General features: G+C 36.7%; 1 protein-coding gene across 4 annotated transcripts in view; it reads right to left on the bottom strand.

Moving 5' to 3' along the window:
• The window catches only part of LOC143256706 (small ribosomal subunit protein mS27), a 63,594-nt gene extending 52,068 nt beyond the window's left edge, over window positions 1-11,526 (bottom strand). The window contains exons 1-3 of one of the 4 annotated variants that reach the window (XM_076514287.1): window positions 11,147-11,526; window positions 10,850-10,939; window positions 3,446-3,516 (exon numbers count right to left, since the gene is read on the bottom strand). In XM_076514287.1, coding sequence (XP_076370402.1) covers window positions 3,446-3,516; window positions 10,850-10,939; window positions 11,147-11,243 — 258 coding nt within the window. In that variant the 5' untranslated portion in view covers window positions 11,244-11,526. The remainder of the gene's footprint in view (window positions 1-3,445; window positions 3,517-10,849; window positions 10,940-11,146) is intronic. The other 3 variants (XM_076514316.1, XM_076514308.1, XM_076514297.1) reach the window with 3 other exon arrangements.
• Between the last annotated feature and the right edge of the window lie 2,900 nt (window positions 11,527-14,426).

Genomic DNA, 14,426 nt, shown 5'->3' with positions numbered 1-14,426 from the left:
TCTCTGAATTCGTCCTTCTGATAACGTTGTTATGTGTGAAGTGTTGAAGCAAGTAATTTGTGTTTTTGTAGGAAGAAATACTCTTCAATTTTTCCAAAATTCTTTTGGTTTGTTTTTGGTTTTTTCCAAGCTTTTACAAAAGTTTTGCCAATTAGTTTCTTTTGCTATTTTAACTTGTTTGATTTTTGCATTTGTTCTGTCGATCTGTGTTTTGATAGTCGGATCCCGTTATGAAGAGTGTTCGTCTTAATTGCCTGCGTTTGATTATTGGTGCATGAATTTCCGGTGTTAGAGTCCATTGATTTTGTGAGTGTTTTTTCTTTGATTTAGGGATTGTGTTTCTAATGGCTTTGTGTTGTTCAGAGATTTTGGATAGAAGTTTACAACTGAGTTGTCAATCTTGCCAGATGTGATCATGTTCTCAAGTGCCAGATACTGCCTCAAGTCATTGTTGTCTGCATTGAATCTAGTGGTCAGATGTGTCCACAAATTCAAAATATTGGCTTCTGTAGTATTCTCTAGGCATTACAGAATGGTGTGCTGGGCCATCACCTATGATCCCTTTGGGGGGTCTGTGAATGAGTGGTAGTTCAATAGGCACAAGATCTAGAGAAGTTACCTTTTTCTCAGCTTCATCAAATATCTTGTTGTAATTTTCCTCTGTTCACAATACCCGCAGTTGCTCAACTGTCATTGCAGATGCTTCAATCATGCCAGATACTGTCGCTGATTTTGCTTGGAATGCATGGTTTAGTTCCTCTAATGCACCTAATGGATGCTGAGCCATCAATAATCCTAAAACTGTCTTTCCTTTGTCAAATCTGTCCAGCAGACCTCACGCTTTCACTGCTACATTTGATTTTTCATTTGCTAATTCAGACAAACAATCAAAAATGTAACTGTAAAGATCATTAGCACATGTAATTAGAGATAGGCGGCACAACCAGCGTGTTGGACACAGTGGGGGGATGTATTTAACTAGACCATTATGGCTGTCTAACAAAACAATATTTTCAAAGATTGTCTTTTATTTGCCTGACCTCTGAAGTGAGACACCAAGTTCATGTACCCACTGGATAGAATCTCAAAAACATTCACAAGCTTCAACTGCATGTTGCATTATTAAATTAGCCTTGTGTGCTCCGCAGTAAAAAACAAAGCTGACGGTTGCTTTTCTTTTATTTTTCCTGGCATCCATAGTATGCACCACTCATGTTAGCAGCTCCATCATAAGTTTGTGCTCTTAATCCTGACAGTGGTAAATTGAGTCTAGTCAGTACATCAAGTATAGTCGAGGATATTGTTTTACCAGTTATATTGGAAACACTGTACAAACCAAGAAATGTCTCATGGACATCAAGGTTCTTGTCTACTTATCGTAGACTTATTGCTTCCTCTTCGGCACCTATAACATCTTGAGTGCCATCAACCATTAATGCAAAGATTTTACTTTGCTGCACTTTGTGTGCTATGTTCCTCAGGATTTGATGGCTGAACATCTCCATTATTTCATTTTGAGCCTGGGGTGATGTGAATGTGGTTTTCTTTGACAAGTAGACCGTCAACTCAAGATCTTCCTCTTCCAGGAGCTTCATTAACTGCAGGAAGTTCCCCTCCGTATCAGTATGTCCACGTAATGCTAAGCCTTGATGCAGTAAGAAACGTAAACTTCTGAATATTTTGGCAAGACTTCTTTTGCATTCTTCCTGCTGCTTCTTTTTCCATCATGTAGCTGGACAGTCACTGGAGTTACATCAAGTGAACCTTCTGGAGATATAGCAAATCTGTGCTGAAAGGAGGATTGGTGTTTGTTGATTTTCTGTTTTGCCTTTTTCCAGTTCCAAAAACCGGTGGATATGAAGGTATACTCCACTGGCCTCCCCAATTTCCCTGTAAAAAGGCCTCTATTTTGCGCATTGGCACAATGAAAGCATATGACTTTTTGAGTCTGATTGTTGAAGAGCAGCCATCAGACCACTTGCACTGGAAGTTGATATTTTGAGATTTGGCTTTCTGTTGTGGTATAAGTTGTGCCTCTGGATGATATGGCTTTCCACACTGTATCTGTGGAGTGTCAGATTTTTCATTACTGCACAAACTTGTTTCACAACTATCTGGTGGTTTATGATGTGCAATAGTTGCACAAGCATTTTCAGACTCGTCCTCTGATTAACATAGTATTTCCTCTGTATGGCAAGTTTCTATTCCTTTGTTTGAAGTTGTTGGATTATCTGCATCTGCATTGTCACTTGTGGTACCAGTAACTGGCTTGCAGAACTATCTAATATCAGAAAGTTTCAGATGCTTGCTTGTCATAATTGAAATCTGTTTCCCAGATGACTCAACAGGCTAAAATACAGTCTTTATTGAAAAACTCTAATGTACAATGAACAAAGATAGAACAGAATGAAAGTAGGACTGAACTGTATAATGTATTTAAGTCAAAAGCTCAAACGTCACAGTGACTACCAAGCTGACTGACTGCCTGGGCATCGCTGGGACAATAATGTGTGCTAGTTACAACACAAGTAATTACAAGTTTCTCAAAAAATACTTAAACAATCACAAATATATTATATTCCTGTTAAAGCTCATCAAAAGGCAAACACGTTGTGATATAATGTCTATAGGCACATCTATTAAATAAAAACACCTAAACAAAAACTAGCAATACAATTCGAGTAGAGGCTTCAGGCTGTTGAAATTGCTCCTTTTGTGTTCTAATTATACAAGAAAATACAATATTTTTACTGTCTATGATAAGAGAATATTTTGTTCTTTTACCATAAAGCACCAGCACTGTCGTTAACTGTACACTAAACGTACACTATGGTCAGCTTTTCGGCAGCTATGGAGAGTAAGGAGTTTGACAATAAAACTGGCTAGACATACATAAGAACAAATGGTGTAGGAAAACCGCACAATATACACATAAGATTGATGCAGCTACAAGCTACAAATGGTCTGCCAGATCTAGATCACAGGAGTTTATGCTTGGGAGTAATATTTTCGAATTTCATGCTCTTTTCAATCTGTTGTGATGGAAATTTTACTTAATCTTATACTACATACAAGACATAGGTAGATTCTGTGCTAGTGCTTGCAAGCCTTGCATGTATACTTAGGCCTATTGACTGATACTTATGAACTATTGCTTAGATCGAGAAGCTTAGAAGCACGCCTATATTAAAGATGTACCTTTCGGCTACTGAAAAAGCCTACATCTAGGCCTAATTATGTAATTCGATTGGTAAGAACACAAGAATCACAAGAACAAACACACAATTTGTAGGCCTGTGATGCAATAAAACAATTCAACAGACCAAACTGTACCATACTGCACCAAACTACACCATACCCCCCACCTAAAATGAAGGGGGATGTATCCCCCATCCCCCCAGGATCTACACCACTGTATAACACAGTAAATACAAGTAATACATACCAGGTCAATATCAACAGCACTCACTTTTCTTTCACTTGAAAATTTTTTATGAAGTTCTGCTAAATATTCTTCTGTAAATAAACATATATCAAGAACATATATTATCATAACTATTTAAACATAATCAACAATAATAAAACAATAACACATCAGCAAAATAACTAAATGTAGGAGATGTTTAGCCATTTACACAAGCAAGTGTGCCTATAATTTAATGCCAATTGATTTACACTATCAGCATAACAGTTTCTCAAAATGTTGTTAAAACATTGTACTGACAAAGCTAGCAAGAAAATTTTCTTTTTTATGCTATCCACTGGTCACTTTACCATACAGAAAACATATATTTATACACAATAAAGTTTTCAAAACAAACTTCTTTGTATATGGTAAATGTAAATATATTGTTACAATGAAACAAAAACGTTTAAATTAAAATATTTATTAACTTACACAACCTTTTCTCATGCAGTTGAAACTTGTAGTTTATGTATTGCATCTGTACTCTAAACAACATCATTGATCTGTGTAGTCAGTCCATACATAATAACCAAAATCCAATCATTCAGTCTGAGTTGCAACACTATATACTTTCTCAATGAATATTAATATCCACAGATCATACTTCACAGCAAGCAATTTACAAAGTACTACTTTGACCTATGTGTGTCAATTTGTCAATTAATTGATGCACATGGTTACCTACAAGTAGCGACTACTTCAATTAGTGTCACATAAATTAATCGATTACACAAAATTACTGTTGAATCAATTAAGTAAAAGTTAACATTTCCATACCTGAAAAGGTATTGCAAATAAAAATGCTGCTTGAACAAAGAAAGTGAAATGATAAATAAAACAGTGTAGAAGAAGGTCAACTGAATATGTAAAACAACCTGTCGAGTGCAAAACATGCAAAAACAAAGGAACAACCCTCTCAGATGAATGAGAGGTGTAGTAGGTACAAGCAAAAGGAATTCTGATGATGAAAAACAAAAAACAGAGAACTAAGATTCCAGCCAGTACAGAAGAGGAAACCAAGACAACATTGGCCAGTAAGGTGTTACTTACAGAAGGTGACAATACATGTTGTGGTACATTGTCAAGACATATGGAAGGAGGCAGATATAAAAAAAAAAAATAAGCAGAAAATAAAAGAATACAAGCTGAGGGTGTCCATGACTTTTAAACAAAATGAAGGAGGATGAGCCCAACTGAGAGGCAAAGAAGAAAGGACTCTGAGATTGATAAAATATACAGTGAGTGGCAGGAGGCAACAAAAAAAATAAGACTAGATGCCCAGACAAACAGCCTTTTGTGGAAGAAGACTACTGAATAGAAAAAAAAAGTAGCCAAATGCCCAGAAAGGAACAAAAGCAAAGGCTGAGACTGTGGATGTGTTGAGCATAAGCTATCAATGTGGTCTGGTTGAAAACAAGGAGCAAAAACCATGTCAAAGGGTAGATCCTAAAACCTGTATATATTATATCATGGTGGACAAACCAAAGAAAACATTATGAAGATAGGGCTACTGGAATGTGAAGAAAGGTATCTCAAACATTGAATATCCTAATCCAAACACACACAACCAAGCAAACCTTACACTACAAGCTCAATATAACATATGAGTTCATCTACACACTTTTATATAAAGTATTTGCACTACAACTTTTGATACATATGTATCTTCACAAGATTTTGTAAACCTTTAGTAAATATTACAAGTTATCATTCACAATAAATGAGATTTTTAATAAAATATTTTTACTAAAGATTTGTTTGTGAAAATAGGGTCTGTTTCATTACTAGCCTGAATGCAAAGTGGTTTCATGTTACGATTGAGAAAACTATTCTTCATCCTAAAATTCTCACATATTATTTGCACAATCCCTAAAATCTCCTAAATACATTTCAAACATTTGTTTTGAGTGAGATTTTATATTTTATGTTACTTTCTGTCACCTAACTTTTTCATGCTAGAATGAATATGTATTATAACATGAAAATACAAATGCTTAGTCTAAGTAGCACGGGTGCTGCTGCTCACAGACATAATGACAGTAAAATGGGGACTACTGTGACTTGAGTGTCACAAAAGCAACACATTGGTAGATCATGCCTAGAAAAAAGAAAACAGTTATTTAAAAACTTTGACCAATGCATAGCCTAGCCAGAACAACTTCCTCCCTTCCTGCTAATCCTCATGGAAATGAAACGACCAAAAAACAACAGAAGATTTAATCAGGAAAAGCTTATTATCACATTGCTGACACCAAATCAACTGCCAACTGACACAAAGCCAAGCCTTAAATGCAAAAATACAGTTGATAAGATAGGCATGGCTGTGACAACACCAGGTAGGTAGGTAGATATTTCATGTTTATTGGCACAGAGCTACCAGGCTATCTGTGCCAAACAAGATGTCGTATACTATAATGGTATATGGAAATGAAGGTAAAAATATGTAAAATTTGTCAAATTAAGACCTGTCAGGAAGACTGAAGCATTAAGTTCAAACTTGCTGTCAGTCACCTGAAGTTGGCCTTTCAAGTCCTGGGTTCAGATCAAAATAAAATTAAAATGTGAAAAAGAAATCATGCTAAAACAGTGTATAGTCCAATAAAAACCTCAAATTAAGTTAAAAAGACCAAAGGCTCTTAAAAATGTAAAAGCATGAGTGAGGCAGCCAGTTTCACCTGTGACATTAGCTAATGTCAAGAGCAAACCTACCTTAAAAATATGTTGAAAATGGAGTCGTCATTCTTGGTTGTAACAATGGCATGATAATAAAATATGTACAATTGTGACCTGTGTACCACACAGACCACACATTGGTGCATCAGTCCCAGATAAAAGGAAGTGGTGAATTAAAAAACTGTGACCAATGCATAGCCTAGCCAAAACAACTTTCTCCCTTTGGTCTTTACAGAAACAAAATGACCAAAGAACTAAAGAAGACTTGATTTGAAAAAGTTTATTATTTCATTGCTCACTCCAGGTCGACTGCCAACTGGTGTATAGTTGGGGCTTTGGTGACCGGACCACAATCCATGTATGAAACAGGGACGGTGGTGATAGAGCCAGAGCAGATGGACTTTGATGCTCTGTCAGCTAGCTTATTCCGGCATATACCACCAGGACTTGGTATCCAAAAAACTGGACAGAGTAAGATCATAGAGAGAGATGGGCCAGTTTGTTTTGGATATTGATAAGAATAGGATGGTATCAAACATGGAATGATGTCAAGGCCAAGAGACAGCTGAGTGAATCAGGCAAATTAAGTGGTCTATCATGGAGCATTGTCTTCGGAACCCACACTGAGTGGGTAATAAAAAGCTGTTTGATTCAAGGAACCAAACAAAATAAGCATTAATTATCCTCTCTAAGGTCTTACTGAGACTTGAGTTTCACTAGTGTAAAGGGGTGATTACAGTCATAAAGATGATTGGCCTGAAACAAAATTGGTGATCGCTCTACCCAAGACTTGATGGACAAGAAAGCAGGTGAAGATACAGAAGTGTTGCAAAGTTCTTGTTGAGAATACTGGCAGTGCTCTGTACATCAGCAACTTCCTGATCATTGGAGAGTAAAGTGGAAAGGGGATGACTTCCCACTAACATCTCAAATCTTGTCCTATATGACTTTGCAACTGGTGGTAGAAAATATGCTAGTTGTAAACTTAATCTAAGACTCCTTCTGGCTCTGACATCTGAAATGCCAATCATAGGCATGGGTCTGCTGTAAAGAAATATTGTTCAAAAAAGTGGGATACCTACAAAACATATCCCAGGCCCATTTCTAAATCTTCTATGCCTGATGGCAGGCTAAAGACCAGCAGAGATGAGAATACCTTTGGAAACGTGTCAAGGTTTTAGATATAGAATGAACAGTTTCTTGAACAATGCAATCAGTTACTACATCCCCTAATGACAGCAGAATCAATTTCAAAGAGAGAGAGAGATGAAAGAGAGACAGTTGGCCTAGTCATACTTCTACTGTGGCACTCAGGTTGAGTGGAGATGATAACAGCCAATCTCCCTCAAAATTATATGAAAATTATCACTGCCATCCTCCAAGAGCAATGATAGAAAACTGAAGGGGAACAGATAGATAAGTAAACAGCAGTAAAAGATTAACTAGATGCATAAGAATAAGTAACCAGCACTGAAGAGAGAAAGGTCATGATCCAAAAACATACACTTCATATCAATACCACCCCAGAGGGAATTATGTCCATTAAAGTCCCTCAGGATTACAAAGGGAGATGACAACTGTTCTATGAAAGCATCAAAGTTTGATTGATCATAAGTACCTCCACGTAACAGAGAGAACAAGCAGTGATAGTACAATCCAAGGAAGCAAGGATGTTTATAGCCTCCAAGGGTATGTAGAAAGGCACAGACAGGATAAACACATGATGGTTGACCAGCAGTACTAATCATCCATGCACTTATCCATCACACAACCTATTATTCTGGCATAAAGAAAACTGCTGAAAGGTGACTGCATCAGGAGGTTTCAAGAATGTGTAAGGAAAGACACATGGGATGATAGGAATCAATCAAAGCCTTAATGTCAGCCAGATTAGAATGGAAACCTCAACAGTTTCACTATATCAAGGTGATCATTTTTACTTAGGTGGAGGAGAACCTTCTGTTTATGACCATGACATTTTTTTGTATGAGAAGGAAGTCAAGTCTGTCAACCTCTATTGATCCTGTCATGGATCAAGTAGGCAGGTCTCTGTCAGAATACACAGACTTCAGCAACTAAGGACATGAATGAATAATTATTCTGCATCTCAAATCCAAAGATGATGGACCTGAGCAGACACAAGAAGTCTGGGCTGCAGGAAGGAGGCCCAGGCAGTCAGTGGAAGGAATGGTGAAGACAGAGACAGGAATAAATGTATACTTGTCAACTGAATTATCCATTGAGGTCAAAAGACTCTTCACATGATGCAAAAAAAAACCTCTGGTAGAGATACAGATAGTGCTGTCTACACACCCACTGCAGTAATTCAACATATATTTGAGATGGGGTAGGGGACAACAACTTTCAAAACCTCTGGATAAGAAATAGTAAAACAATTTTTTAAATGTGGTTCCTCTTTCTACTCCACCTACTTAGAACAAGAAGGAAAATAAGAGGGCTGGAAACCAATTCAACTGATGCAGTGAGAGTCCAATTGCCACCATAAACACATCTCAAAGAACTACAACAAGATTACTTTGAATGTCCAAACCAATGACATTGGAAACATCAAAGAGGTCAGGAATATAAAGTCATACTCTGAAGTTCATATAACCTGCCTTTATAAAGGCATGTGGACATGATGATGAAAATGTCAAAATAAGAATATTGGTAAGTAGCATCGTTCCATCATTCCAAGTGAAGATATGGTGTGCAAAGCACAAAAGTTTTAGATGCAAAAACCAGGGAGAATCTCCAACACAGGAATGTTCTTCAAATCCCTCTCAATTATCATTCCTCATGAGGAATTCAAAGTAACAAGGGAAGCAACCTCAAAAAGTATATCCTCAATGGCCTTTAAATTCAAGAGTTCACTATATGTTTTGGGTAGATGCTTCCACCAAGATGTCCCCATAACACAGTTTCTTAACTGACTTTGAGAGCTAGCAAGCCCCTCTAATACCTTCTGAATAAAAAATGGAGATATTTACCCTAAAGATTTGTCTGATAAAGAATATAGTATGAAAAAAATGAGGTACAGGTGAAAAATGATGTGAAGACTGCTACTCAGGGTCTTCCTCACATGGTCTCTTATCTGTAAGATGTTTTTTATTATTCTACTTTTATCGTGATTTGAGGGATTCATAATAAAAGAAGAAAAATTCAGTGCCCACTGACCTCACCTACCACAAAGTCCTCTGAGCAAATACACTACAATGACAAACAGAGACACTGCAGCAATGTCACATCTTCATGAGCACTATACCCAAACATCAGCATAAGACACAATCTCCATAACACTTACTGAGAATGTCCAACACTAATAATCAGTTGATCATAACCCAACAGGGCCAGCCAAATGACCCTTGGAGCATTGCCCTGAAGCCTCCAATCTACAGGAATTCAGGGATAAAGTAGTGTTTCTGCAGTGCCCCAGGCACTACTCAATCACAGGGACCCTCTCCTCTCCTTCATTGGTTACTATGCACAGCAAACACATGGGTGGATTTTCAAATCTTTCACCACATATAGGCATATACCTTGAGAGGAAGTTACAAAAGATGGTAGTTACCTCTTCTGCTTTATCCATGCAGTCCATGGGTGGTACAGTCCAGAATGAGCAAGTTTATGAAGTAATTACATTGTGAGAGTATTCATCTACAAGTGATCTTATTGAACACAACATCTCAACAGTGAGCATTGCAAAGCCATCAAAGATAAAGCATGTGTCAATATAGATGACCAGTGTGGATTTCAATGCACCACTCACAACAGAGAGGTAGTCATATAATAAGAAAATGAAGCAAAAGCCCCTGAAAGGAAAAGTATGAATATAGACCTCCTCAAAGTTTCAAGGAAATCTGAAGAACAGTCACAAGCAGAAGACAAAAACCTGATGAAGAAGAAACCACAATATGTTGTAAATACTGAGAGAAGAAAGTACATAACTGGAAGAACTCAATGAAAAAAAAAAAAAAAAAAGCTAAGCACCAGGACCAGACCCCACCAGGAAGTCACTGATAATGTTAGCAATACAATGTGTGTTTCCAGAAAAAAAAAAAAAAAAGACAAGATAAGGTACCCCAAGAAGAAGAGACTGGTAATGGATGGGAAATGGATGCATGAGAAATGGTGACAGAGGTTATATTGAACTCCAACTGAAACAAACAGGCAACAAGATTTAAAAGGGTAGAGTACACCCAGCCCTGTTGTCAAAATGAGAACAATACTGAAACAAGATTTCATCATGGATATTAACACCAAGTGAAGGAAGAAAGAATAGAGTAATTAACATATATATATATATACACACACACAGCATCACTTGACAAACACTGTACTAATCCATTAATAGGATCAACGATTAATCAATTAGCAATTACTACTAATTGTCCCACTTCAACTGTGAAACAAAAGCAAAAATTATTCTGTATAACCTGCTTTCTTGTTATGTGGTATATTCTTTTACAGCTTACAAATCAATGGTACTGAATTTGTTTTTCAGAGAATAGTGTATATCAATTTGTACATGACAATAAGTTTAAACCAACAACATGCAAGTTTATTTTCACTAATTTATCTATTTCTAGTGTTACACAAATTTTCAAAGCTTTTCAAATGTATTTTTTTAGGTAAAACTTTACATATATAAAGTCAAAGGGATATATCATTTCTAATTAACTTTAAAAATTTATTTATAACAATTCATACCCATATTTAACTCTTTGTACAGACTGCTATTTAATCTTTCTTTCCATGCTTCTTCACAATAATAGCTTGAAGATAACAAATGCCGCAAGCCTACAAAAATATACGGTGGAAAACCATTACCAACAAAACTAATTCAATATATAGAGTATTGTTATATGAATGAAATAAAGCAAATTATAGTCTTACATAACAAGAAATGAATATAATGAAACACAAAAAACTTATAGCTATTCAGTCACTTTAAAACAACTAGATACTTGATCGTAAGTAATTCGTTAACCAAAACTTGAGACTTACTACTATGTCGAAAATTTTGAAATCGGTAAAGCAAAATTCTGCTACTCTGTCGAAGAGATAAAACTCTTACTCGAGTTAACTGTACAATAACGGCCATTTCCCGATTATTGCGCCTTCTGAAATTTTGTCAAATATCAATGCTTAAAATACATATCCAATCGGAATAGTGAAAGTTATTTCGGTTAAAATATCTTAACCAGGAACACTCACAAACTTCTATTTCTCTTCACCCCGGCCCCCCAGTGGCTCAGCGGTATGTCTGCGGACATACAACGCTAAAAACCGGGTTTCGATACCCGTGGTTGGCAGAGCACACGTTTCGGAATTTACACATTTCATCTGCGACGATCTAAAATGTTCTTATAGAACATACACATGTAATATACAAACGCACATATACATGAACAACAAACATTAAAATAAGTTTTAATAGGATATATGCAAAATATAGATAGAAGAAGAAATAAGAAGATTTTACAAAGGTTAATTACACAACTTGATAAAATGAATGTTTCAAAACAACTAGATGTGAAAGAAACTGTGGTTGTTAAATGTATAAAGTATGAAAGGGAGGAGCATATGATATCGTAGTGTTATATGAACATCCTTTTTATCCTTATACTTGCTAACAGTTTAATAATGCAACAACAAAGTATTTACATTTTTGTAACATTTAGGATGTTTCTATAAATGTAAACGGAGTTTCACATTGCTTTCTTAAACAAACTTTCTTCAACAGCAATTCCTGATGACGTCATTGGAAATTTGATATATCTCAGGTCAATTAACAGAAGATGGAGCTGCTTGTTATACAAACATCAATTAAATGTGTGTGTGTGTTTTTTATATCAAAGCCACATCGGGCTATCTGCTGGATCGAACCCCTGATTTTAGCCTTGTACATCCGTACACTTACTTCTGTATCAGCGGGGGACTGTGATAAATAAGTGCGTTACACATAGCAAGCATATGAGCACCTATACTGGATTCATTATTCGTCACTACATTTGAATGCTCTTTTGTGCTTGAATCTAGCCATTTAGTAAGCAAATGTATAACATGTACATTTTGAGTCACTTTAATTCATTTATCACATTTGACATTTTTAAATACAAAAACTTATAATTATATTAAGAAGAAATAAAAATATACTCTATTTTTAATCTTAAAAGTAATTTTGAATAAGTTTTGAAAAAAAAAAGAAGAGTTTTTTTTTGTTTGTTTGGGAATTTCGCACAAAGCTACTCGAGGGCTATCTGTGCTTACCGTCCCTAATTTAGCAGTGTAAGACTAGAGGGAAGGCAGCTAGTCATCACCACCCACCGCCAACTCTTGGGCTACTCTTTTACCAACGAATAGTGGGATTGACCGTAACATTATACACCCCCACGGCTGGGAGGGCGAGCATGTTTAGCGCGACGCGGGCGCGAACCCGCGAGCCTCGGATTACGAGTCGCACGCCTTACGCGCTTGGCCATGCCAGGCCAAAAAGAAGAGAAAAATAGCGTAAATTGGTTTTTCACATCCAAAATGTTTTTATCAGTAAGACAGACTAAATAAATACCACTACAACGAAGATCAAACAAAAAGTTTATTAAATGTAAAACCAGTAAAAACTTTCAAATCACTAGAATGCAAATTTTGTCACTTACAAAACACAATTAGAAAACTCGTGATTGGCAAGGACTAGATGCAACTGTGAATAAACAATACAACATAAATCTGAATAAATATCAAAAAGGAGGAAAATAACCAGAAGAAAAGAGCACCCAATTCACCAGAAAATACTACAATGTTTCAAAACCAAACCACTTCTCAATATCAATATCGTGCAATAATTCTAACTATATCTTGTGAAAACTAAATCGTTTTCATGATCAAGAAAACATTATAGGAAGAAGTTCTTTATGAAAATATTAATATGTATCAGCGATTTAGTAGCGTGATAAATTAAACCCAATCAAATTTATCTTTAAAAATTCGGAATTCAAATATAAAACTTAAAGCATAAACTTTTAAACGTTTCTTAAACTTACAGCGTGTCTAAGGAAGCAATTTGTATTGAATTTTTATATCTCAAGACGGCTGGTATGGGTATTAAAACTTTTATTAAAATAAAGTAGAGAGCATTATATATTTAAAAACGGCTGGTATGAGTAGAGAAAGTTTCCTTGTTTGTTTTTTGAATTTCACACATAGCTACTCGAAGGCTATCTGTGCCAGCCGTCCCTAATTTAGCAGTGTAAGAATAGAGGGAAGGCAGCTAGTCATCACCACCCACCGCCAACTCTTGGGCTACTCTTTTACCAACAAATAGTGGGATTGATCGTGACTTTATAACGCTCCCACGGCTGAAAGGGCGAGCATGTTTGGCGCGACGGGGATGCGAACCCAAGACTTTCAGATTACGAGGCTCACACTTTAACACGTTTGGCCATGCCGGGCCCCGTAGAGAAAGTACTAATAGAGGAGCGAAGAACGTTTCGACCTTATTCGGTCATCGTCAGGTTCAAAAGGTAGAGGCCCGGCATGGTCAAGCGTGTTAGGGGTGCGACTCGTAATCTGAGGGTCGCGGGTTCGCATCCCTATCGCGCTAAACATGCTCGCCCTTTCAGCTGTGGGGGCGTTATAATGTGACAGTCAATCCCACTATTCGTTGGTAAAAGAGTAGCCCAAGAGTTGGCGGTGGGTGGTGATGACTACCTGTCTTTCCTCTAGTCTTTCACTGCTAAATTAGGGACGGCTAGCACAGATAACCCTCGAGTAGCTTTGTGCGAATTTCAAAACCAAAAACAAACAATCAAAACATAGAGAACAACGTTTGAACATTCTTAGGTCATCTTCAGGTTAACCTTATCGTGTATTTTAATTAGGTTAATGTACCAGGCAAACCACAGATTGTACGATACACTTGTTATAAAAGGTTTCTGTTATAATAAGCACTAGTTTAAGGTTAAACCCAATTCCCTTTGGAACTAAATAGTTAATTTGCTTTGATTTTTATTTGTAATTTTTCAGGGTTCGCGCCCGCGTCGCGCCAAACATGCTCGCCCTCCCAGCCGTGGGGGCGTTATAATGTACGATCAATCCCACTATTCGTTGGTAAAAGAGTAGCCCAAGATTTGCCGGATGGTGGTGATGACTAGCTGCCTTCCCTCTAGTCTTACACTGCTAAATTAGGGACGGCTAGCACAGATAGCCCTCGAGTAGCTTTGTGCGGAATTCCAAAAAACAAACAAACAAACAATGTAATTTTTCATAAATAAATTACAAACAGCGG

This window comes from Tachypleus tridentatus, chromosome 1 (assembly GCF_004210375.1).
Source record: "Tachypleus tridentatus isolate NWPU-2018 chromosome 1, ASM421037v1, whole genome shotgun sequence".
Classification (NCBI taxonomy): Eukaryota; Metazoa; Arthropoda; class Merostomata; order Xiphosura; family Limulidae; genus Tachypleus; species Tachypleus tridentatus.
This window is presented reverse-complemented; position numbering and strand designations above follow the sequence as displayed.